The 24,969-nt window shown below is 37.9% G+C and overlaps 1 protein-coding gene across 1 annotated transcript in view; it reads left to right on the top strand.

Annotated features, from left to right (window-relative positions):
* The first annotated feature begins 8,680 nt into the window (after window positions 1–8,680).
* Window positions 8,681–24,969, top strand: part of MACC1 (MET transcriptional regulator MACC1) — a 48,254-nt gene continuing 31,965 nt past the window's right edge. Inside the window, exon 1 of the mRNA XM_074871723.1 lies at window positions 8,681–8,833. Within this exon, the coding sequence (XP_074727824.1) occupies window positions 8,681–8,833 (153 nt within the window). The remainder of the gene's footprint in view (window positions 8,834–24,969) is intronic.

Here is a 24,969-nt window from a genome sequence, read left to right on the forward strand (position 1 = left end):
GAATCAGAAATCCTTATTTTTACCCTTTTGTCATTCAGGGGTGGGCTTTTAGAGCAAGACCATGTGTGTCCTTTATCACAGTCACGAAGAAAAATGAATAAACAATCTGCATTATGGATCACAGCTATGAAGTGGGAGATATTGCAGCACATCTTCCAGTTGCTAAGTATTACATACATACATATGTCATATGTTTGTGCATATGTACTGGCCCTGTTCTTTCAGTATGTAAACTCTAAATGAATTCTAAATTTATGCTAAATAAAAATGAGAAAATGCTGCCACAACTGTGGATTCCAGAATTATTCTGTCCTAGGCAATATTCAAAGAAACAAGGAACTACTGATGTTATTTCTATTACAGAGTCATTACTGTCAAACTCAAACCCTCAGAATAATAAGCTATAGCTCATTTTCCCAGAATTGTGAAATTATATCTTTTTAATTTGCCTGTCATTTTTTAATCTTTTACAGTTTTTTTTTTTTTTTTAAATTTTTTTATCTTTTCTCAATCTATATAAGCTGGATACACATACCTACATGTACTTTTCTATATTCACATGTAAGTATGTGAAAGTCTGTGCATAGTTCTTACTTTTCCATGTGTATATTAATTCCAGAGGAAAATCACTCAGAGTTGCACACACCCAAAATGTCTGTTTTCCATAGCCTGTCTGGCAGAAAGACTTTGTTCTGTTGGGACCATGATAACAGGGAACTACATGAACTCTTTCATGTCTGCATGTATATTCTCTACCTTCCATTTACAATGACCTGTATTGTATTTTAGATCTTTCAAAATGATCTGATTAAACAGGTTTGTCGTGACAATTAGAAGTAGCCTAATTTTTAATGGTTATCATATATTAAATTCCAAGTTAGTATCTTAACTCAATTTATGGGCAGTGTCTTGCTTTCAAAGAGAGACAGACAAGTCTGTAATTATAGTTTGTATAATTTCATCATTTTTTCCCAGCAAGAACAAATATGCAGACTACATGTATAATGCTTCATTAACAGTCTTATTAAAAACCCCTTCAGTATCTGAGTGCATTAAAATTTTTACTTTATTTTTTCTTATGGTCTGTAAGATAGAGAAGTCTTGTTATTTCCACTTTACTTTGCAAAAAATGGTAGAGAAGATAGAGAAGAGAGATTAAGGTTTGACCTTCAAAAGTTTTAGTTTCTTAAAAAAAAAATTAAAAAAATCTGACTTGTTCAAAGTCATATGGGAAATCTGGAGAAAAGTAAGTAAGGTCTCAGATTCCAGGCTAGTGTCCTCCACACATTGTATAATATGCTAGGTAATAACTGCTAGAAGAGATTACTGAAATCCCCTTAGGGAAAGGGAAAAAAAAGAAAAAGGAATCATATCCTTTAGAAAAAAGTTATTAGTTGTATAAAGGTTCAAACATGCATTCAGTTCCCGCTAATTTTTTTGAGAATTGAAAGCAGACAGTTTTTGCAGGACTGTTCACCTACAAGTGTACTTCAATGTTTCACTCCTTGTGCTGGTCCTCAGAAATGTGTGAGTGCTTTTTGTTCTGCCAAATAAATGCATGCTGCAGGGTGCAATCACTCTTCCAAGCATTCTTTATTGTAGGTGTCACTCATGTTTTTGAATTGCACCTTTTCCTCTGAATAAACTGAGTTGTCTACCCAGATTTTTTCTAACCCCTTTCTGAGAATTTGACAAGTCAATTAAGATCAGTTTTTCAAAGCATCCCCATCCCAAAGCTTCGTCAGGTCTTAGACCCACCTTTTTTCATATGTATGGGTTTGAATCTGTTCCCAACAAAGAAAAACAGGCTTTGCATTTTTTTTCTTTCTTAAATTCAAATCAAACATGGGAAACAACAAATACAAATGCTGAATTCAAGGTTTTGCAAATGCAAAAGATTAAACCTAAAACTACACTAGAAGAAATTTTACAATAATCTTATGAACTGTTCAGAAGGTTGTATTATTCCAGGGAATACAGATCATCAAAACAAAAATTGAGTGTGTAAATCCTGTGCGTTCTTACTAGGAGGCTGGCTAAATGAGAAATATGCAGAACTACCACCAGACATTTATTTGACAAAGTTTCCTTCTCAGGACCACGACAACACCATTATTTGCTATCTTTGTTTTTCTCTACCTGTTAAGAGAAATCAAAGCTTTCCATAACCCAAAATGGAAAAAAATAAAAAGGAGTCTATCATTCCATTTCTTGCATGAGATGCTGATATACTGACGATGGGCCAAAGTACAAAATTTAATGTGCAGATAGCCTGTAGTCTCTTGATTGTTACTATTTCTAGGGATAAAAATTACACAACAGAGTGATATTCTGCACATTACCTATATGGCAAACATTAATTCACCAGGTGAATAGCACATTCACTTTCTATTCTGCTCTAACCTACTAAAATTCCCAATATACAAGATTACATTTCTAAGTGTATAGCTGTGATTTTGTTATAAAACATGCTCCTTTAAATCCTGTGAGAGATTATTATCACTTTTGAACCTGCTGAGCTAAGGGAGTAGTAGTGGTTGTACAATGTGCTCTGCAGTGTACAAATGACTGTGGCAGCTTTCACTTTCATTTTCTAGCTAGGCGGCTCTTTGGAGAGGCAGCCTGTGAATTATACATTGCATTGACAGACACACATTAGGTAGGCATGACTGTAAACTATTACTCATATGTGTTATGATTATAATCCAGTTTTCTCCTTGTCCCGTGTTGCAGGCTGAGTAGCCAGCCAGGTGGCTGGGAATGGCTGGTCCTCTATGCCAGGGAGCATGAGCAGCAAAAACTTATTCCCAAGGTAAAGCAGCTCTGGATTATTTTGCACCCCTATGACATAAGTAAGATGGAATTTAATTTATTTTTAAAAACACCTTTTATATATTACTTTGATGCAGTCTTGAAAAAGAAACTTATTCAAAGTGGTTTTATAGAAAGTTTACTTTATCCATGGTATGATCCTTAAACAGTAAGGAGTATAACAAAGAGTCCCTCTCATACAAAACAGTAGCAGTATACTTCAATGAGAGATCTGCCTTCAAAACTTGTAGCAACTCTGACTGACAACTGTGCCTTTTTTTGGCATTGAGACCTCGAAAAAATGTGAGACAGTAGGATGAAAGACTGCGAAAGAAGACTAGGAGTGAAATCATTTTCCTGTGAATGGAGAAGTTTCCAAGTGCTAATCATGCTGAAAAAGGGACATTTTAATGGAAAACCTAACTTGTTACAATCAGCTCTCAACACCAATACTTCCTATTTCTAAGTGACAAACTGTCCCTACTAAGCACACAGTAACGCCTTTTTTTTTTTTAAAAACAGATGCATTTTTTTTACTGCCAATAATGATTAGAGGCATTCCAAGGCTTTACAGCTCGTTTAATTTAGCCAATATTTTAAAGCACAGATTCTAGAACTGTGGTCTGCAGACCACTGGTGGTCAGTGACCAGTCATACTGAACACTGAAGTATATACAGGAGTCAAATTTTGGTGCTAAGAGTGCTGGTTTTCCATGAGAAACTTGGAAGATTGATAATGGACACTTGTTCTGAGCATCACTAGAGAGTCTTAGTCACCCAGAGTTACTGGATAACCAGGAAGCAAACAGGCATAAGGCCACCCTAAGTATTTTCCTGAGCATTTACTTGTAGCCTGAAAGTAATAATCTCCTCCCAACAGTCATTAGCACAAGGAAAAGGTGCTACAATTAACATTCCACAGAGGCCTGGCAAATATCTCATTAACCATGAGAAAATTGTGTTCTCTCCACAGTTCTCTCCCACACAGTGGGTCTGCGTGCCCACTCCTCTACCATTCCCTGCACCATTGAAAATGTATGTTGCAGAATCAAGGGCCCAGAAGTTAGGAAATATTGCAGCTAAGATTCTTTCTGTGCACAGTTATATGATTTCAGAGTATTTTTACCTCTGTTCCAGAAGACCATTTCTTTCCAGATCTTGATGACCCATGAGATTAACAGGTCTCAAATTCCTTCAAGATTCTGTTACCACTCCTCCCGTGAGGGGCATTTCAGGCAATCCCAAAAGTGTCTTAATTCTACCCCTTTTTTCTGTGGGTTTCTTCTGGAGTATTATTATTAGTAGACGATAGAGCAGAAGCAGATCTGAAACAGGAATCCCCCAAGTATTTGTAGGCTTTCTGGAACAACAATAGCACCTTTTTGCAGTGTATCTGGCAATGATCAAGTATGAACCCTTGAATTTTATCTCCAGTCAGTATTACAAAAAGAAAACACAGAAAAGCTGCTCTGGAACAAGAAGAAAGATTTTTTCTCCCTTAAGAAAACATGTGCAGTCTGAACATCAAAGATGACGACTGAAAAAGAAGAAAAAGGATGCACAAACTCTGCTAACTTAAAAATGTTTAGCAACGTTTCAGTTGGATAATTAGGCAATGTCATTTACGAAACCCACAGATCATTTCCATTTAATGGGAAGGGGGTACCATGGCAACAGAGACTTTGCTCTTGTCATCTTTGGCTCCTGAAGCTGGTGAGGTTACTTCAGCCAGCCAGCGCTGCTGCAAGCCCCTGGAGCATGCCGCTTTGCCCATGGCAATGTCACAACCTGTGCAGAAAGCTTCTTGTGTGCTTTCTGCGTTCACCCTGTTTGGTAAAGAACGATACTGTAGGGTAGCTAGTGATAAATTATGCTCAACATGATACTGATGCAAAAAAATCACCCTTAAAGTATTTGCAAGAATTGTGTATTGTTCTCTTCAGCCCGATGGGATTTAAAGTGGGTCCTGAGGTCTTAAAAAAGAAAAAAATAATTTAAAAAACTGCCTTACTGTTAATCGTAGCATGAAAAGCGTGTTGTCAAGAGAAGTCTCCATAACAAGCATTTTCTTGATGCATCTCACTCAAAGTTATCACACGGCCCTACCAAGCCATTAGACATCTTTTATCCCATTAAAAATTCCTGAGTATTTATTTCAGCCCTTTCCCCAAACCCTTCAGCTGTGCTAGCACAGTGTTCTCTGTACAAACCTTCCCTGCCTGCTCTTTGTTGCTGTAGTGTATTAGACTAGTCTTGGCTCTATAAATTCTCTTCTTTACAGGCTTGGCTGTATCTTTGTCTCAAATATACTCTCCTAGAATTTATTGGATCCTTCATTTTTCATAGATCATAAAGGTAGAAGGGACTGTTGTGATGATCTGTTTTGTCCTCCCAGATAAAACACTCCACATAATTGCCCTGAAAAAGATTGCACTTGAATAGATCTGCCCTAGGCCTCTCTCATAGCTCTTGGTACTCTTTCCATCCAGGAATGCCAGGCAAATATTTTGATATCATACTTTCCTCAGTTTCTGGACTCCTGTCTGTTGGAACTGTTTCTGATAGAACCTCAGTAGTAAAGATCTACATAGCAAGTTCTATGATTTATCAAAGGTGGCAGGGTGCCAGGCCCCTTGAGTACTTTGAAGGTCATCACCTGTAAGCAATTGTAGTGTGCAGCATCTCTCTGCTCTCTCTAAAAAGCTCTGTTCCTGGAAGAAATGCTGCAAGGCACAAACACGCCTGATTTACATCTGCTCGCTTAATTTCGTGACTGGTTGGAATATGTAAGCCAGTGAGACATTGACTCAGTTTTTTTAATATACTAATTAGTGATCTAGAATGTAAGTTTTTGAAGAATTTTATGTAAACTAAAACAAAGCTTCATTATGTTTTGAAAATTCTAAGTTTTTAGAAAATGATTTATAAAGTTCTTTTTCATTTCTGTTTTCCTCATCGATAATATTTAATTTTACATCTGATGATAAACATAAATTCTTCATTTAAAATGTGAGTTCATTGACTGAAATATAAATAAAAGCAAAATATGCTTTTATTTTATCCTGTTACAAGGAGGGTCTATGAAAATGCACATGCTTTTCTGGTGATTGAGTACACTGTGTTTCCAGCCTTGTGTTTCATGGGGAAAGATCTGCTGTTTCCATAGGAAAAAAAAAGTTGGCAAAAGAACATGGTCTGGAATAGAATTATTCCACTATCAAACTAATGTGAGTTTCCAACCTTTTGTGTGTGTGCGTGTGGAATAGAGCCCTATTATAACAGCTTTTTTATTGCAAAGCGTTTAAAATATGACTCATGGGTGTTTCGTCAGTGGAAACGTTTGTAAAAGATGTTAGAGTATTTTTTGTTTTCAAGATGTCTGTTAACCCTGATTTCAAATGTTTGTATACAGATCAGCTGCAATAATCTCTTGATTCAAATAATCTGAAAGTAAGTTGGTGTGGTTAAAAATCACTTAATCACATTTTTTGTTCATCTTTCCATATGACATGTGTTATAGAATAGTCCATTTTTAAAAATAATGCATGTTACTGTAGAAATTGAATTTTAAACACTTTTTTGTTTAAATATCTGACATCAGAAAAGCATGTGAATACACACTTCAATTAAATACAAACATTTCAAGTGAAATATATAACTAAAAACTTTTATATCCCAGAGGTTAAATGAATAATAAAAATTATTATTTTGTGTCCAATGACTAATTGGGATAAAGTCTTCATAGCAAAAGTAGTAACAACAAAAGAAGATCATAATATTAAGAAAGATGTTAAGGTATACATAAAGTATGCATCCTGAAATGACCATTTATTTTATTAAGAAACATGTCAGTAACATCCAAATACTCAAAATCAAAACCTAAACCTCTATTAACTCCTGAACTTATAGAACAATGTAAAGTTTTCTGACCTTTTATAAATGGGCTACTGCTGGCCTTCATGGTGAACACTGGCTGAGGAAAGGATAGTTTAAAAAGAAATCAGAAGGGGAAGGAAAGGGATAGGGAGAAAAATACATCATATTTCATGTACATACTTAATGTATCTGAAATGTAACCAGATTTTCTATTTAGACCAAAAACCGCTGAGATGTGGCTCCTGGCTTTTTACTTTTTAGAGCCACTGTGTTCCTGGTGGTGGAATGAAGAAAGGACAGTTCATTTCCGTTTGTTTAACAGAAATCTTTTCTCAGTCCTCCAATTCGGTAAAATAGTGCTTTATCTCTAACAAACTATTCAGTTAAAGAAACAAAAAAATATTCTGTTGAAATTATGATTTGGCAGTGTATGTCTATCTCTCTGATTCATCAGTATTTTGCTGATGTTTAGAGCCACGAAGACATATTTCACTTCTGGTAATGTTGGTCTTTCTCATGAAAATGAACCTGAAGCATTCGGCAGGACATCTCCAAAAGTAAATAAATAGTAAGGTCTTTTCTTTTACCAGACATAACTCTTTTCCTGGTTTCCTGCTTTTCAAAAAAACAAAAAGCGAGGGCAAGTGGCAATTACAGCAAGGCTGATACTTAGTGAAAGTTTTGCCTATGTTATTTGGGAACTTCATATGAGGCACTGAGATAAAGGTGGATCTTGTGGTGAGGTTAGACTATGGTTAAAAAATCTGCATTACTCTCTTGCAAAACCTATGTGTGACTTTGGGATGATTCTTAAATAGGAGAAGAGATCAAAAGTTTTTAGTCAAAACCTCTGCTTAATTACTTTTTGCTATTGGAAGTATTTTAAAATAAGAGTATTTTTTATGAAGTTCCCAGACCTTTTTAGGAAAAAAAAAAGCCTGCAGGAAATGTTTTTAACCTTTTTTTTCCCTTCTTTTTCTTTTTACTTTTTTTCTTTCCCTAAAATTCTATTTTAACAAACTCGTTACTAGTTATCTCAGAACCAGGAAAATGTACTTCTTCTGTAGACAAGTACGAACCTAATTTTCTACCTTTCCCTTCATCATTCTTCTGTATTTCAGATTAGTTTATAAAGAAGTGGTAACAAGTAAACTGAAATTCAGCTAAACAGTTTCATTTGACAGGAGTCATCATTATTTTAAGAAATGTAATAAGTAGTGATTGAACAAAACAATGAGAAAGTGTGATGTTTTTCTGAAGATGAAATATATTTAAAATGAAATACATTTTAAAAACTTTAATTAAAAAATGGAATTCTATTTCTAACAAAAAGTGAACCTTTTTCTCGGTGTAGTAATGGCCTATACTTGTAGCACCTGAAACAAGAACAAACAGTGCTTGATCCCAGGAAAACAGTTAAAACATTTCATCAGAGGCCACTGAAGCCTTTCCTTCTGTGCAGCTCTGGGAAATGAAACCCTTCCTCTGGTCACTGTAAATTGAAGATTTTCAGGATTTCTATTTTGAAGTCTGTGACAATGCACTCAATTTCTGTGGTCATGCAGCTTTTAATTGTGAATAACTTCTGATTAACTACTCAGAAAAAGCATTTACTTAGCCTGGGTCCCTTAATCAGAAAAGAAGTCTGAGGCATCAAAGCTCTTACTCTTGAAGCAATCACAAAGAATGCCAATGACTTGGTAAGTTTTCAGTATTCACAGGAGAAGGAAGGAAAAAGGCAAATAAAATTCTAAATCGTATTCATAATCTTGCAAGACAAAGATTTTCACCACAAGGTCACTGTACTGAATAAGCTGAAGACATGCCTGCCTCTCGGAAGTCGAGTGCAACTTGATTCAACTAGTTTTTGCAAGCAGATGTGATCCTGGTACTTTACAACAACTGGAAAAGGGTCAAAACAAATGCACAGTTCCAGTTACTGAAAATGAGATAACAGAAATCATGGATCTTAAGTCTGAGGGCTATTTTCGCAATGGTTTCTAGTAAACAGTATCCAATTATGGTTGATGAAACAGCAAACTTCCCCATGAAAAAGCAACTGACTCTATTCAAGCATACATGGATAATGACAGAAGGTTCATATAGAGTCCACAAGATTACTCAATGTGGAGAAGTAGTTGTAATGGTAAAGTTACAATATTTTATTTGGTCCTGAGGCTTAACAACTGTCATGGAAACTTCTGCAAGGATTCCAATACTATGGAAAGCTTAATACCATATGTAGCAAAATGGAGTTGGCAAGGGCTCCGTTTGCTCATTACAATGTTTGGAATTTGGCATGACTTCAGACTGTAAAAATACTACTATTTTATGTGACATCCATGTAGTTGTTTACCAAACTATTGAATTTAATTTACATGACACAAATGAGATGTTATTTTTCAGGCCAAATGAAGAGTCATGATGACATCATAAGGAATTTGACCAAAAGGATAGCATATGTGTGAAGGAGCACTGGTTTTAATTTTTGAACTGACTAGAACATGTTGCAATAGGAAAACTGGGAGACATGCAAGGAAAGAATTTAAAATGATCGTTTGAATTGATTACAAAGTATTGTGATTTTTAAAAATCACGCTCTTTCATACTAGTTACATGGAAAAATTCCAAAGAGGGTAGACCTATCCAATGCAAGTTGAAGCAAAAGAAGGTAAATCTCATTTCTGTCCACTCACATTGCTGATATCTAGAAATAAGATATCAAGCAAAGATCAGCACCTTGTAATTCAAATGACACAGTGGGGCTGCAGTAAGAGGTTTTTCATGGTACGGTTTCAGATTATGTATGCAATGAGGAGCACTCACCTGATATGTTATGCTAGAAGAGCTCTAGCTACAGGATCCTTGGCAGAGAAGAAAGAATAAAAATCTGTGAAGGGTGTAATTTCTGAACCGCCACAGACATTTTGGCAGGAATGATTTGCCAAGGGTTATATTCTAGGACAAATCCACCAAAAAGATGTGAAATTAGAAATTCTTGGAGGTGCCTGAGATTCCAAGGAAGAGAAAAGTTCCAAAGAAAGCGTGGCTGACAAATAAAACTAGACACTCAAATTGATCAAAGTATTTTATGACTTTTTCATTGGCTCATAGATACATTTCCCAATGTCCAGCACTCAATCAAACTTTGAACAGAAGAGTCACCAGTTATATAAGATCTGGAAATTCATAATGATGTCAACCTTAATAGAAACATACATGCTTTGGATGAATGGCTCTAATTGCAACTATGATTGACTGATTTTCCAACTTTATTAGTATGTTTAATTTCAAGATTCATCTGCTTCAATGCATGAGGGAGATGCTGGATGATGGAAAGGGGGATGTGAGGTTGAGACCTGAGTTGAAAGGGCTGGCATGGAAGTAGCACTGTTTTAACCAGAGAAATGAGTCCTGGAAGAAGTCCTTCTATGTGGGGCAACTATTAGCTACCACTTGCTTTCTCATCATCTTTAGCACTCACCCAGCACACCCCCCTACTCTGTAATTAAATGCTCCAGGTGCAGCTGGTCAGCAAATAAACAGCAGTAAAGGAACCAGGGTGAAGGTGCTGCGTGGTCAGTGCATGAGATATGGCCCAAGCTACAGAGGAGCAGGAGACTGGAGCCACATGCGTGAGCCTCCCTCTCAGTGTGTGAGACCTGACAGGTCATATCTATTGCAAGACAGTGTCAGCTCACAATAAGATTGTTAAAGTCGGATCAGAAATATGTATATTTCTTCAACCAAACACCAATAGTCTCTGTTTTCAAAGGCAGTGAAGACAGTAACAACAGGCCCAGTGGCACTGATAATGAATGCTGTTTGTGGATGTATTTAAGTACTCTCTTTATTATAATGAACTGTGGCTTTTATCCACAATTTAAACAATCATTACTGAACTTGTATATGATTTTACATGTTTATGAGGGGAAAAAAAGCATGACTTACAGCTTGCAGATGTTGCTGAAGAATTCATTTCAAGACACTCATTGGAAATATCACTCTGGACTTTTTTCAGATTCAAAGTTGTTCTTTCCCCTCATATTTAAAAGGTTAATGTTTTAATGAATAGTATTTTACTATGACTAAATTTGTCCACTATTAATAAAGTGAGATAATGAGCCCCTATTCCAAAAAGCATTTCTTTATGTAGAAATGAAGTCCAAAATGCCAGTAAACTAAGCCAATGAAAAGAGTAGCTAATAATATGGAAGCAAAAATATAGATTTTCATATGGGCAAGTATTCATGAGCACTTCTTATACGTTTTTGCATTTGCATTACTATAGAAGTTTTACTGAAGCATGCCAGCCTCACTGTCCAATTTATGTATGTTTTTGAACTTGGCTTGCAGCAAGAAATGCATGCAAAGGGAACCCTCTCGAATCCTCTGCAATCCAAACTGTTATTCGAAACCATCTTACTCCATAGACTGATTAACTTTTTTGTGTGTGTTTACTGAAATGCGTCTGGGGTTTTTTGTTACATTTTGAGATGGCTTTACAACCCTTTCAATTTGCAGTTCCTACTTGAACTTCCACCCACAGGGCAGTGTCACTGCTGGTCTAAACTCAAAGTTGTCTGAAGTCAGCGAAGTCACAGCTGTTTTAACACCACAATCAGCTTTGGTGCAGAACTGCAATTTCGTGATCCCTGAATAATCACAGCTTCCTCACTGCATTTGTTTTAAAAGCCAAAGAGAATTGTGTACAACACTCGAAGATTCCAGGTTAAACGCTGGTTGTATTATTTTGCTGGTAAATGTTTCCTGAAACCACCCATGTCGTTTATGAAGTTTAAAGCAGTTTTTTATTTGATCTTATCCTGCTCCTGTAGGTGTCAACAAAGATAAATCATTAAATTCAAAATGAAGGCAACAGGAACAAACCTTGCAAGATTTCTGAGTGAGCACTCCCTTGAGCCAGTCAGCACTGAAGATATTAAGTGCATTGCAGGAACCTGCCTTCCAGAACAGGTCCCATAAAGGCCTTGAAAGCAAATAAGCTCCTATTTCCACAGCTTTCAGTTAACAGGGACCTAGCGTGCTGAAGCGATGTTCCGTGTTTAACAGCTTTGGTGGTAAACGTAGGAATCAGATCCTGAGAGGATGTAAACTGGAATTACTCCCTTCACTTCAGCGGAGTAGTTCTGATTAATAGCAGCTGAAGATGTGGCATTATTTCTTTTTTATAACTGCATTCTCAGCATACGCTGTACTTAAATCATACTATTTATTACACCTTGCAGGTTTTCTCTAAGCTGGCAAATAATTTTTAGTCGGAACCTCTGAAAGCCTTAAAAGAGAAAACTTAAAACAAAGAGAAACATGATATTAATGGAAAATGAGGTCAGAATATTGTTTTATACTACTATTATTGCCTCATTACTAGCCACAATGCAAAAAATGCTGGCACATGCAGGAAGTGCTCAACTGCTGCTGCCTCGTACACTGCTGGGAATGACTGGGAATGCCGGCAGAGGGTGGAGGGCTGCTGTACAATTGCACATTTGCTCTGGTAGCACAAGCATTAATTACACTCATTGCAGCAATCAGAGGCAATTGGTGGTATTACTGAATAAGAGGATCTCTTTTAAGTACCATGGGCCCAGAGCTGACAGCAGCTGTTCCCAGAGCTGCCCAGGTCTGGGAGTGGCGCTTCAGCTGAAATGCTCTTGGGTTCTGGCCCTATTGCTCCTAAGGCAGCCAGAAATTATCTTCCCTTTTGGTAGGCAACGTTAAAGACTGTCTAAGAAGGTCTCAGGGCCATTATGTGTGCTTCAGATTGGCCATGTGAGGTCATTTGGGAATTAAAGCCAGGTCCTGTGTTTCCCTTGCAAGGATGATAATGCCAGGCCTTTTCTGAAAGAGTGGGATTGGTCTGCATTAGGGGGAAGTGTGATGTGCTTCTAGTGCACCAGAATTTTCTTGTTATAGAAAAAATATTTCAGTTCCAGAAAAAGTGTTTTGCAGATCAAGCGGGTGTTTGTAGAGCTTTTGGAAAGTTACATTTCACTTATTAAAAGGTGAGACAGTATTATCAGGATGGTGACAGTGTCTAGTTAGTATCAGTTGCTTGTGGAGCTGAGAGATACGTACTGCAGAGCTTAGATTCCAGCTCAGAAAAAAACGTATACATATGCAATGTAAGTATGATAATACTGTTCCTAAAGAGCAAAACACCAAAATACATGGTTAAATATGCATCTGAATTACATCAACAACAACAAGACTAACTGATGTTTTGCTGACTCAGAAGCCTAATTGAACACCTGAGTGATTACATAGCTGAATAGTTTCTTTATCAGTGGTGTGGTTTTTTTCTTTGCATTGTTATAAGATTTTTCCCTTGCTTGATGTACTGGCAGTGAGAAACAGGGTGCCTTTTTCCAGGTAATGAGTACACAGAAAGTGAGAGCTCAGATCTACAGTTTTGTATGTCAAATCTGTGATAAAGGCATAGTAGAATTTAACTGATTAGAGTTGCTATAAAAAAAATATGATCAAAGTATCTAAGGGAAATAGATGAAAAATGAAACCAAAACCTGTACATTTTTAATCTACAAAAATTATGTACAAGTAATTGATGAATAAAACCTCGTCAGTCCAGGTCTCTTATACAATTCCATGATAGTATTACAGATAAATTGTTTTTCATGCTACAGACATTATCCAAACACTGACTCCTATTTCTAGATGTACACAACATTTGAGAGGAAATCTTTACACTTCTTTATCTGATATACCACACAGTAAATATGACTAACGAATACTTAAGGTATTAGACAAGAAGTACTGGGTATGATAGGTCAAAAATGTAGTAGACTATTGCTTCAGTTATTGAAGAAATATGCAGTCATCTGGCTTATTGTAATAAACTGCATTTCAAGGAAATGTCCCAGGGATCAAAAACATGTTGTGATAAAGGATGCCAGGTGATTGTGAGAAGGGACTAGAAGCCACCCTTTAGCTCCATTCACAGCTTTGCTGCTGACTTGCTATTTAGCTACATTTTAGACCACAGTTCAGCAAATCAGTTACATTTGGGTTTATCATTAAATACAGGCTAAAGCATTATTAAACTTAAAATAGGAAAAATATTTTCTACTAAACTGAGGAAATGTTCTCAACTGGAGGAAAAAAAACCAAACCCTCACTTTATAATGAAGAAAACACTGAATTTGTGGCCCCAGGTTTTCAGGGCTTATTAGGTCCTATATTAATGGAGATACAATCTGTGTTAAAGGGATGAACAGTTGGTTTATAGGTAAAAAGTTCTAACTATGCTATAATTGATAGATATTTAGCAAATAATTATTCGAGTTGGTAAGAAGGTATAACAAAAAATTTAATGTGTTTGAACCTTTCCAAAATTGCATTTTTATCAATCTGAAGTAAAAGGAAGAAACAACAGCTAGTAAATATTTTCAGCTTTAAATGGCATAACATGAAACTCCTATTATTTATGCCAGTATTCAACCCCTGTCTAACATGGAGACAAGCAGTTTTAAGTTTCTAATGGTGTTAGAATACATTTTTCAGGTCTTACCCTGGTAGCTCAGATCTGATTTTCAGAAGCACCTGCTTTCCATATAGGCACCTAAACAAAGACTTGACTTTCAAAAGTGTCTGTATCTCCTGACTCCCAGTGAGGCACCCATGGCCAGATTTTCAAGTTCTTAATGTACTCATTGCAGAAAAACTGGTCCGTGTTGACAACCTATATGGTCAAAGCTAGCCACCTACTACTTAATTCAGCAGAGCTGCTTGGGATCTACAATGAGATCAGATTCTGATTCTTTATGTCTATGTTGTATAAATACACATAAGTATCTTCTTTTTTTCCTGTATGGAGATTGACTAACCAATAGAAAAATAAAAATGTATTCCTATGAGGAAGAGGAACTTCTGGAGCTGAATTTTTCATGAATTTGTGTTTTGAACTGGATTTTTAACTGTCAAAAGAGGAAACCTTCTCTGGATTTTGTGCTTGGATAGCAGTTCCTCTTTCATTTGTTGTTTTCTGTGTGATTCTCTGAGGTCTAATAATATAGTAACCTTTCCTCCACAGAGATCATCAGCTTTCTCTTTTACTTGGATGAGCCTTTTAATGAAACTTGCAGCATTCTACCAAATCTGAGATTTCTGTCCCTGCATTAAACCTAACTGGCTAATGGATTCACAAGCTAGTGGTGAGGAGGATCAGTTGGAGTCTTAGACAGACACAGCATGATTGTATAGACCTTGTTTCCTGAGGAAATCAGGCTAACAACAACATCAGAAAAATCTTATTTGCTTCATCTATAGTAATCAATTATTCTCTACCCATGTGTTGCTGAGTCCAGTGTGTTAATCATTTCTGGAAACACAATATAAGAAAATCTTCTGAGATGGAACAGTATTTTTCTTGCCTTGATGCTCATTACTCTTTTAAGACATGAACTTTTTGGCCTGGTCTCTTTTCTTTTGCATTGTTGCTCCTGCCTGCAATTTTTTTTTTTAACTGTCACATGTAACATTTTCCTTAGTGACATGCAATGTAAGTGAAGCAATCCATCTTTAATGAGTCCATGGGATTTAATGGGGAACTAAGATGAAAATAGGGTTTTCTTAACCTGACAGATGTTATTCTTTTGCCCAGTCTATGCTGCAAAAGTAAGTGCTGTGTGGCCCTGTTGTCTACTGCTGCTTCTGCCTCATATCTGGAGGCATCCACTGCAATCCCTTCTCTAGGATGGGTCTCTGCAAAACACTGCTTGGGCCATGGGCATCTTTGTCTGTCTCTTATTGACCAAGATGGTAGGCTTACATGCTCAAGCCAAGTTTGTTTTTCTTCTTTTCAGGTCACTTGGTGCCTTTTCTCTTTGGGAATGGAGTAAGCGAACCTTCCCTGCAGAGCACAGTGGATTCAGCTGTGGGAGAGTTTTGCTAGCAACAGAGTGAAAATGGTGTAAACACAAAAAGAAAGTGTTTGTTTAATGAACACACTCTGCATAAAATAATCCAGCAACTAACCAAGCTAAACAGCCTTAGTTACAGAGAGGAAACAAATGCTTTCATGGCACAAAAGACATCTTGTGAGTGCTTCCCTAGGGCACAAGTTCCAACCCACTTGCTATTTCAAGAGAGAAGGAGACCTTTACCACTTTCAGAGCTCTTCCTCCAAGTCCCTTTTGGCAACCATATGTTCACCATTCATCATATGTTCTTGCCCTGATATTCTTCAGTCCAATTTACCAGCTACCTTTTAATATTAATGTTTCAATTGAATGGTTCTTTTTAAAGTTTTCTCTTCATTAGAAATAAAAAATTTCAGTTCTTTGTCCATCTCACCATGGAGAACTGATTGTATTTTTTTCTTTTTTTCAGAGTGCAAGCAGATATACTAAATACAGATATAGCTTCTGCTGTTCAATGTAACATCTTCCTTACTAACTTTCATGCTGCACCATGTGTTTCACTTTGGTCTATTGCCTTCTGCAGTTTCAGTACATATTTTTGCTGCAGACTTTGGCTGTAGTTTCCCACAATACGGTACTGTTGCCACAAGTTCTATGTGTTCATTAAAATGCAGGGCCACAGATATTTTTTTAAACCAAGTCTTCACCTTGACTAAAGTCTAAGAGATAGCCCTCTGAGGATAAATATGCTTTGAGAGTTGTTTTTCTGATGTTTAACATTGCTCAGACTGTATCCTGCCATTCAGAAAGCGGGTAAAAGCTTTCTGATAGCTTTGGTTCAGTATTTATCAGGAAAGGTGTTTTTGCCTGCCTGGGTGTAGTATTCATTAGTGTTTGTAAAGCCTGCTTTGTATTAGAAACTTTTGTTAGCATAAGTAATGTCCCCTAGGAATGTGATTTCTGGCAACGTTTGATACTGGCAACAGCCCTAATATGGACACAGAACTGGCAAAAGAAGTGCTTTTGCTCGTATAGCTTATACTCAGGGTTCTAAAATCAATAAAACCAGCCAAAACCGTTTTTGCCAGCATAACTATACTATTAAATATTTGCTACCATAGACCTGACAGAAACCCAGTTTTCACCCCCCCACCTCTCTTGGTTATTAAATGTTAGTTCATTGGGAGGTATATTCAAGATGCTACCCTATGTATAAACATCTTTGGCCAGAATATTCTCTGCCATGGAATTTTTTTTCCACTGTTGGGGAGTGGGGAAGAGAAAAAAAAAAATTTGACCATGTCTGAGTGGCTTTTTATATCCAGAATGGCCTGACATTGTACCTTTGTATCCCCTCGCACATGCATGCATAAACCATGGTGTAGTATCCACAGCTAATTTTAACTGGAAATAATTGTACAGGTAACTGTCATGTAGCCTAGGGTTTATGGTGTCCCTCCACTAATGGTTTGATGGGCAGGGGGTCATATTTTCTCATATTTTCTCATGAGCTTTAGGAACAACTGAACAAATGGGATGAGAACAATATGTAATGTACACTGAAGCCTTGGTGTTTGTCATTCTTCTGATGAGAACTGCAGCAAAACTGAGATTGGGTCCGAAAAGATTTGCTACTTTGTGCCCTGGCTATTCAATCTGTTGCAGGCAAATAATGTTTACAGACACAACCTAAGTGAGCCCTTTGACCCTGCAATCATAGCTAGGTTTAGCTGTCAAAATATGTAGTTATTTAAACAAACAGACAAAAAGGAAAAAATCAGTGAAGTGGAAAGCACATACTGTAATCAAATGAAAAGTGAAGAAGTGGCTGTCATTTCTTATATATGTTATGTTATGTCAAGCCAGAATGTGACTGTTTACACTCCCAAGATTTCCAGGATCTTGCCAACCACTACCAGTAAGGTTGCAAAAGCCAAAGGATGTGGCTTGGCAGCATTCACCCACTTCCAAAATGAGGTTAGTATCCCATGATGTTGCTTGTGCCCTGGAGTTGGCAGCCCCAGTTGCTGCAGACCAGCTCTTCTGCTCTCACTACACCAGTTGCTGTGTTCATGTGGACTGACCCATCATGTCCAGCTTTCACCTAGGGCTTCCTACATACATGCAGTCCCAGCTTCCAAACTCGCCATCTCAAAATTTAACCTCATAGATCCTGCTTCTGTCCTCCCCAGATTCCATTGATTTCAAGGACAGAAATATATGAGAAGTGTATTGAGCTTAGCAAACAAAAAATATGAAAAATATATTGCCAAATGAGCCTGTGAGCATCTGCTATTGCTTTTGTCTGTGCATACAGCATGTGGGTTTCCCCTGTATGCAAACAGTGCAGTTAATTAAACACATGAATGGCTTATTAACTGTCCACATACTACTTAGCATTCGTAAGGTCTAACAGTCTAAATTTGCTTTCTGGAAGACTCCGTTTTGAAAATGATTCAAACTGCAGAAAACCACAGTGTCTCATCAAATGATGTTCAAAGAAAAGTTGTTGCAGAGTCTGGGTTTCAGCAGAGTCTGGACATGGAAGCTGACTGATCAGATCTGGTTTTGTAGAGGTAGCAGAGTATGCAGCACTGTCTTTTAAACACCTGTTTTAGATGCCTTCAAGGTAAACTCCATTATGCAACAAGACAGAAGTGGCAGACTTTAATAAAAATGTGGGAAGTAATAATTGGTCACCCTTGTACAGAAACCCCAGACAGACTATGTTAATACTCAAGTCCTTTTCTGAGGCCCAGAGTTGAACTGAAATCCTGTAGATGCTTTACGTGGGTCAGCAGGGTCCCACCTGCAGGATCCCACTAAGCTATGTGTACAAATATTCTTTACAGTGATTTTCCATCTGAGAAATAGTTGAGAAACATATTAGATTGATTGAGGTTTGATTCATCCCTATAAAAAAGGATGCTAAAAATCATCAGCCTAGAGACTTAAAGTCTTTCTGCTTAAGGTAAAATACCATTACTATTTTTAAAAATTATTATTTGAATCTAAAGAATGGACTGTCAAAAACATCTGTCTCTGAAAATACTTCTACTGGGAACCAACATTTCTGCTATGAGGTAATGGTCCATTCAGAGAAATGAAGTCTGGGGAAAAGTATCTTATCTAAATGGAAATTTTAAGGAGTAGTCTGAGATGACAGAAAAGGGGTTGATATTTAGAGTTTAAGATACCAAGATCTTAATTTATTATTAAATTAATTTAGTATAACAGTGAGTTTCAACTAGTTTGAGGTGTCATCATTAGTATTAGAGACACATGATAGACAGTAACTACTTAAAAAAAAAAAAAAAGGAAAATGAAATATATAACGAAAATTAAATATTTGCTTTCTTAATAACTCCAGGTAAGTAACCATGGGTCTCTGGAAATGTTTCCCTTCCCCTCCTGGTATCTGACAGGGCTTTATCTATCCTACATTTTCTATTTCCAGATCTTTAATTTCTAAACTACACCTTTAGAGAGGCAGTGGGAGTAGAAGTGACCTAATTTTTCTGTAACAGGTAGTTTTAGTATGAACTGAATAACCATGCTGTGTTACTCTAACCTCCTGCTTCTGACAGCAGGACAGAGCTCTCTCAACAATATATCTCGTTGATTAAAGCATTTGTAGATGAGACATCTCTTTTTTCATCTTTGTCACAGTCAATGCCTTACTTTATTATACAAAATAGAAGAGATTCCCACCCCCGTGATCAGGTGGGAATGGCTGTTTTCTGGATTGTGGAAGGGGAGGGAAAGCATTTAGTTCTCTGAAGGAACTGAATGGTGATAGTTGATAATAACAGATATTTAGTTGAAATGGCATCGGTACCATTTCAACTTCATTTTTTGTCCATATGAAACTATTTGCTGAGTTTCACCCCACTTTGCTACCAGCCCTGGTCAAACACAAACACTTATTTTGGCAGATAGCTTATTTGGGGGAAATTGCCCACCAATATTTTATACTATCTCCTCCATAAACAACCTGGATTCTACCTTCCTCCCTTTTTTTAACCTGTTTGATTTATACTTCACCTTTTTGGAGGAAGGCTTAGAAAGCCTGTGAAGCCTCTTCTCATCAAAGGGGAGCTTCAGCTGTGAGTTCTAAATGCCACAAAAATACAGGTAGCAAATAACAACGGGACAGGCAAATCGTCTCTTTTCCAACTCCCCATGACACTCCTGGTGCAAAGACCATTTATCTTATCTCTCTGTGGCTATAATCTTTGTCTCTCTAATCTCTATCAACTTTATGCTATGAAATGCTGAAATCACTGAGAAAAACACCTACAATATAACATCTGGGAAAACTTGTTATTTCCTCAGGCTCATCGGGCTGAAAAGGAACTCTTTCCCTGCCACCTTCCCAAATGTGTCTGCTTTACTTCCTCTGTAAATGTCTTCTCAGGCTGTTGCCACCCCTCCTTCACTTGCTTCCTCATACCCAGTTGTCTGATTCTCTCACTTGCACAGAGATGCCCAAACCGGTCATACAGGTTCACGAGATTCTTGTCACTGTATTCATTGGCTGTAAATCTAATTATTTCTAACCTTGACCTTTATCAGAAGGCCATCCTTTGTTCCCCTTCCAGAAATTCAATATATCTGCAACATGGCGTGTGAAAGTAGAAAACCCTAATTCTTCCAGTGGCACACAAGGAGCACACACTTCCTTCTCTCCTCTGCATGCCTGTCTCTCCTCCCTAAGGCGAAACTCCCACACCACCTCTCCTGGTTTCAGGTGTAATCATAAACCAACTGAAGACAATTATGGGTAATGTAGTTCTTTCGCTCCCTCCTGTCTGTTTGAACAAGTGGTGCCAGGTACCTGCTAGACTGCACATTCCAGCAGGCATTGCTCAGCACCCCTAAGAGAGAGGCGCACCAGGTGTGCTCCCAGCACCTACCCGAATCCTGAGCACGCTGAAGTTTTTCAAAGCTGGAGCAAGAATAAGTGCTTCTTCAACAGTGCCGATGTCTCAAGCAACGATATAATTTGGATCTAGGATAAAGTTCTTGGTTTCCAGAATGGTGAGTTTCCTTTTTTTCTTTCAAGTATCTTTTGCTGGTTTGGTTTAAAATACTTTGGAAAGGCTGAAATATGAGAGTAGTTTTTTACCTAGCACTAATGCTGCAGTCTGATGCTCTCTTTTTGGCCATAGCTAGTGCCAGGTGCCTCTGGAGAAAGTGCAGAACCCATGTACATTTTGAATTTCACGATATTGTACCCTAGGGTGGTTTGGGATCTGTGGAGAAAGGCACAGCCCTTGCTAAGTGCTGGTGATTGCCTTTCCTGAGAGCATAAATAATGGTGAACCTCTTACAATTTTAAATCAACCACTCTGTCTTTTTTTCTTTTGTGAAATAAGCCAATGTAGTTGTGTGTGTGCAGACATTGTGTGGGGTTTGGGTATTTTTGTTGTTTGTTTGGTTTGGTGTTATTGAAGCACTATATGAATTGAAATACTCCACACGTACAGCAGTTGGACTGGTCCCTAGCTTTGTGAGTTGGGGATCAGGAGCATGCAATAGAATGCTGAACACTGCATAACAGTCCTCCCTGCTAACAAGGCAGCTATTAGAAATCAGAAATGCAGAGTTTAAAGAACAGATACACTTCTGAACTTTAAAATATTCATTCTCTATTAAAAGAATCCTTGAAAGGTATTATCTCTAGGCTAAATGGAGGTAAGACCTCCGTGGAGGCAAGACCTCTCATGCTGACTGACCATGAACCACTTCCCTTTATGGTTTAAAAATAGAAACATTTAAATGAAAGACAAGAAAGAAACAGTTCTTGTTCTCTTCTCACCTGTTATTACCACTCAGCTAATAACACCTCTTCTTTGATATAGATTCCTTTTTTTAAGGAGACAGGTCAAAATCTTAACAGCTTGGAAAGAGTCTTTGACTGGCTTTACCATGGAATGGCAATAGGCATCCTCCTGAGTAAGTGAGAGAGGGAGGGAAGGAGGGAGGGGATCACTCGTACTAGGTACATCTTCGGAGGTGCAAATCTCCACACTGGCAACACTTTCCCTAGCCCAAAACCATGTATTTGACCATGGTTAATATGAAATGCTCCCATGCTGAACTTACACACTGAAACCAGTTGCACAGTGTCTGTGTTGGGTGGGAGATATACAATGGGATTTACAACACAAGTACAAGCTGGTTATTGTCATGCTAGAAGCCATAGAATTTACCTTGGGTACATTAAAAACAAGGAATACCTACAGTCGTATTCACTAAACTATATAGTAAAACAATATCCTGTGGGAATGTGTTCAACAGGCTAATTATATGTTGCAATAGAAGACTTATTGAGCATTTAAATGTTTGGTTTAAAATGTGCTGTCTCTCTTCCCCCTCTTTCTCCCCTTATTATGAGAATGGCTAATTGGGTTCAATTGCACATTTCTTTGTTATTAAACTTCCTTTTAACTCTTTACTGTAGTGATTTTCGGCCTGTGGCCAGGAATATTTGTGTTTGGTGAACAGTCTCTGACAGATTTCTATGAAGGGTATCCAAGGGATCTAAAAACTTTGAAATTCACTGCTTCTGAAGTTGGATACCTTTTTTCTCTATTTTCCACAACAGATAAACTCAAGCTCCTTGAGAAACTACATATGTTTATGCTACTGTAAACTTTGGCATAAGTCCCTGCAGGGAAGTCCACCCTTGAAATATGAACACAAAATAGGTGGAAGAAACACCAAAAGCACATACAATGCAGAAATGGTTGCAGAAATGCAGAACAGTTGACAAGAAGCTCAACATGACCTGGCAATGTGCATTTGCAGCCCAGACAGACAACTGTATCCTGTGCTGCATCAAAAAAAGCATGACCAGCAGGTCAAGAAAGGTGATTCTGCCCCTCTACTCCACTCTTGTGAGACCCCACCTGGAGTGCTGCATCCAGCTCTGGAATCATCAGCACAGGAAAGACATGGACCTGTTGGAGCAGGTCCAGAGGAAGGCCACAAAAATTAACAGAAGGCTTGAACACCTCTCCTGTGAGGACAGGCTGAGTTGGGGTTGTTCAGCCTGGAGAAGAGAAGGCTCCGGGGAGACCTTATAGTGGCCTTCCAGTACTTAAAGGGGGCCTGCAGGAAAGATGGGGAGGGACTCTTTGTCAGGGAGGGTAGTGATAGGGTGAGGGGTAATGGTTTTAAACTAAAAGAGGGCAGATTTAGATTAGATGAAAGGAAGAAATTCTTTACGGTGAGGGTGGTGAGACACTGGAACAGCTTGCCCAGAGGTGGATGCCTTCTCCTGAAAGTGTTTAAGGCCAGGTTGGACGGGGCTTTGAGCAACCTGATCTAGTGGAAGGTGTCCCTGCCCATGGCAGGTGTGGTTGGAACTAGGTGATCTTTAGGGCCCCTTCCAACCCAAACCACTTTATGATTCTATGATATAAATCATGTTCCTGTAAAAGCCAAAAGACTATTTTTGGACAGAACAGCCAGTCTGTAAACCTAATCTGATGGTCTCTAAAGGATGCCCTCCTGTCTGAAGAGCTGACCTCTATGGTGATGCCAGCTGCAGTACATCAAACTTCTGCACCACAAAATATGGTGTGTACTTGCAAAAAAATTTGTAAAAGAATAAGTATGGATCTGTCTGAACTGTAGGCTCTCCCATCCCTTCTCCTACAAAATACTGCATAGGATTGTAAGTTATTTTACATGATTGAAGAGAAGAGCTATTTCAATAGCATTACTTTCCTGACTTCCCATACTCTGCTGCTACCACAAAAAGTTTAGTTTAATTTGACCTTCTATCTTTGTAATATCTTCTTCTATGGAAGCCTTTTCCTCTCATCTCTTGCTCTCTTGAATTCTTTTCAGTTCATCTCCGTCAACTGTGTATTTTCAGGAAGAGATAAGTTTTTTTTCAGAAACTGAATTCCAGAATAAAGGTGAGGTCATATACTAATGGAAAATGTATATATGCATTGGCTCTGCAATATTTTACCATATTTTCATCTGCTTCTCAGTACAGACCAGTATCTTATTTACATTTCGGCACATTGAGCAAACCTTGTTAAACTGCTGATCATGCTTAAATGTTTTCTAAGAAGCTACAACTAGTTTAGAAATCAATGTGTATGAGTAATTGTAAATTGCTCCTCTGAAAGCACCTCTTCATGTCCTTATCTACAGCAAACTTAATCTTATGCTGTCCAGTTTATTAGCCTTTCTAGTAGTTCTTCATAGTCTGCTCTAGTGTTAATAACCTCAGTAATTTTGGTTTATGAGCAAGGACTGTCATATCACTTTCCACTGACCTTCCCTTCCCATCCCCCAGAATTTACTCAAAGTGTCTATTCTATACTTCAATAAGCAGAGTCACTGGAGTACTTCCCTACCAAGGAGCAGTGGTGAAGTTGAATCAGGGCTTTGAACGACTGAAAACTTCAGAAACCTAAAACAAAGTTTCATAGCTTGAAGCAAGTGATGTTTGGGGCTCTGGTTTGGTGTCCTCGTGGAGATGAAAAGCTTTTAGATATGGACGTATCCAGACATCCTTTTCAAGGAATTTTACAGGAGGCATATACTGCTTAATTTCTAGTAACAGTAGGAGTCCTTTCCTTGTGTAGCTGAACTTCACCTTGGAAACCAGTCTGCTCAGGAAGAAGTTGGCTGATTATTTATCTGAAAGCTGTGTTATAAACCCCCAAATGTTGCCTTCCCCTTGCTGTGTGGGTGATTCTGCAGGCTGAAATACTCTGGAAACATAGTGAGTATTCTGGCAGCCCAGAATAGAGTCTTCTAGATCTTATGATTGGGATATGTATTTACCAAAGACTCTGGATGACAATTATTTGAGTCCAAAATGTAAATAGTTGAATCACTTTGGTATTTTCTTCAGCTTTCTCAATGGGGAAAAGATCTTTTTGAATTATTAGAAGGAGTCTGCCTTCACTGGAGACTCAGAGTACTTAATAATCTTTGTGTTACATTTTACAACATACCTGTGAGATGGGGAACTGCCATTCTACTTTGAGTAAGTCCTTGCAGTACATTTAAGCTGCTGTAATGGCTACCTGATGCTGAATGGGGTAGTCCCATTTCTCATACATTGCCATTACTTCCCATAGACCAGCACAGGTGAACACTGACTCATTGTGTCTGGGCCAGCTCCCTGTGAGACCAGATAAGCACCAGTGTTGATGCAAAGGAGATGTAGGACTGCGGCTTTCTGGATCAGCCAGCCACCCAGTCACCCAGTCAGATGGCATCCCAAAGAGTTGGCTTAGCCTCAAGCACAATGCCAGATTATCTTGTCTCTTGTCTAATATCTTAAAAACTTGGGGTATTTGACCCTGATTGTTGGTTCTAAAATATATCGGTTCATACTTTAATCTGC

The sequence above is a fragment of the Strix uralensis genome, chromosome 1, assembly GCF_047716275.1.
Source record: "Strix uralensis isolate ZFMK-TIS-50842 chromosome 1, bStrUra1, whole genome shotgun sequence".
Taxonomy (NCBI): Eukaryota; Metazoa; Chordata; class Aves; order Strigiformes; family Strigidae; genus Strix; species Strix uralensis.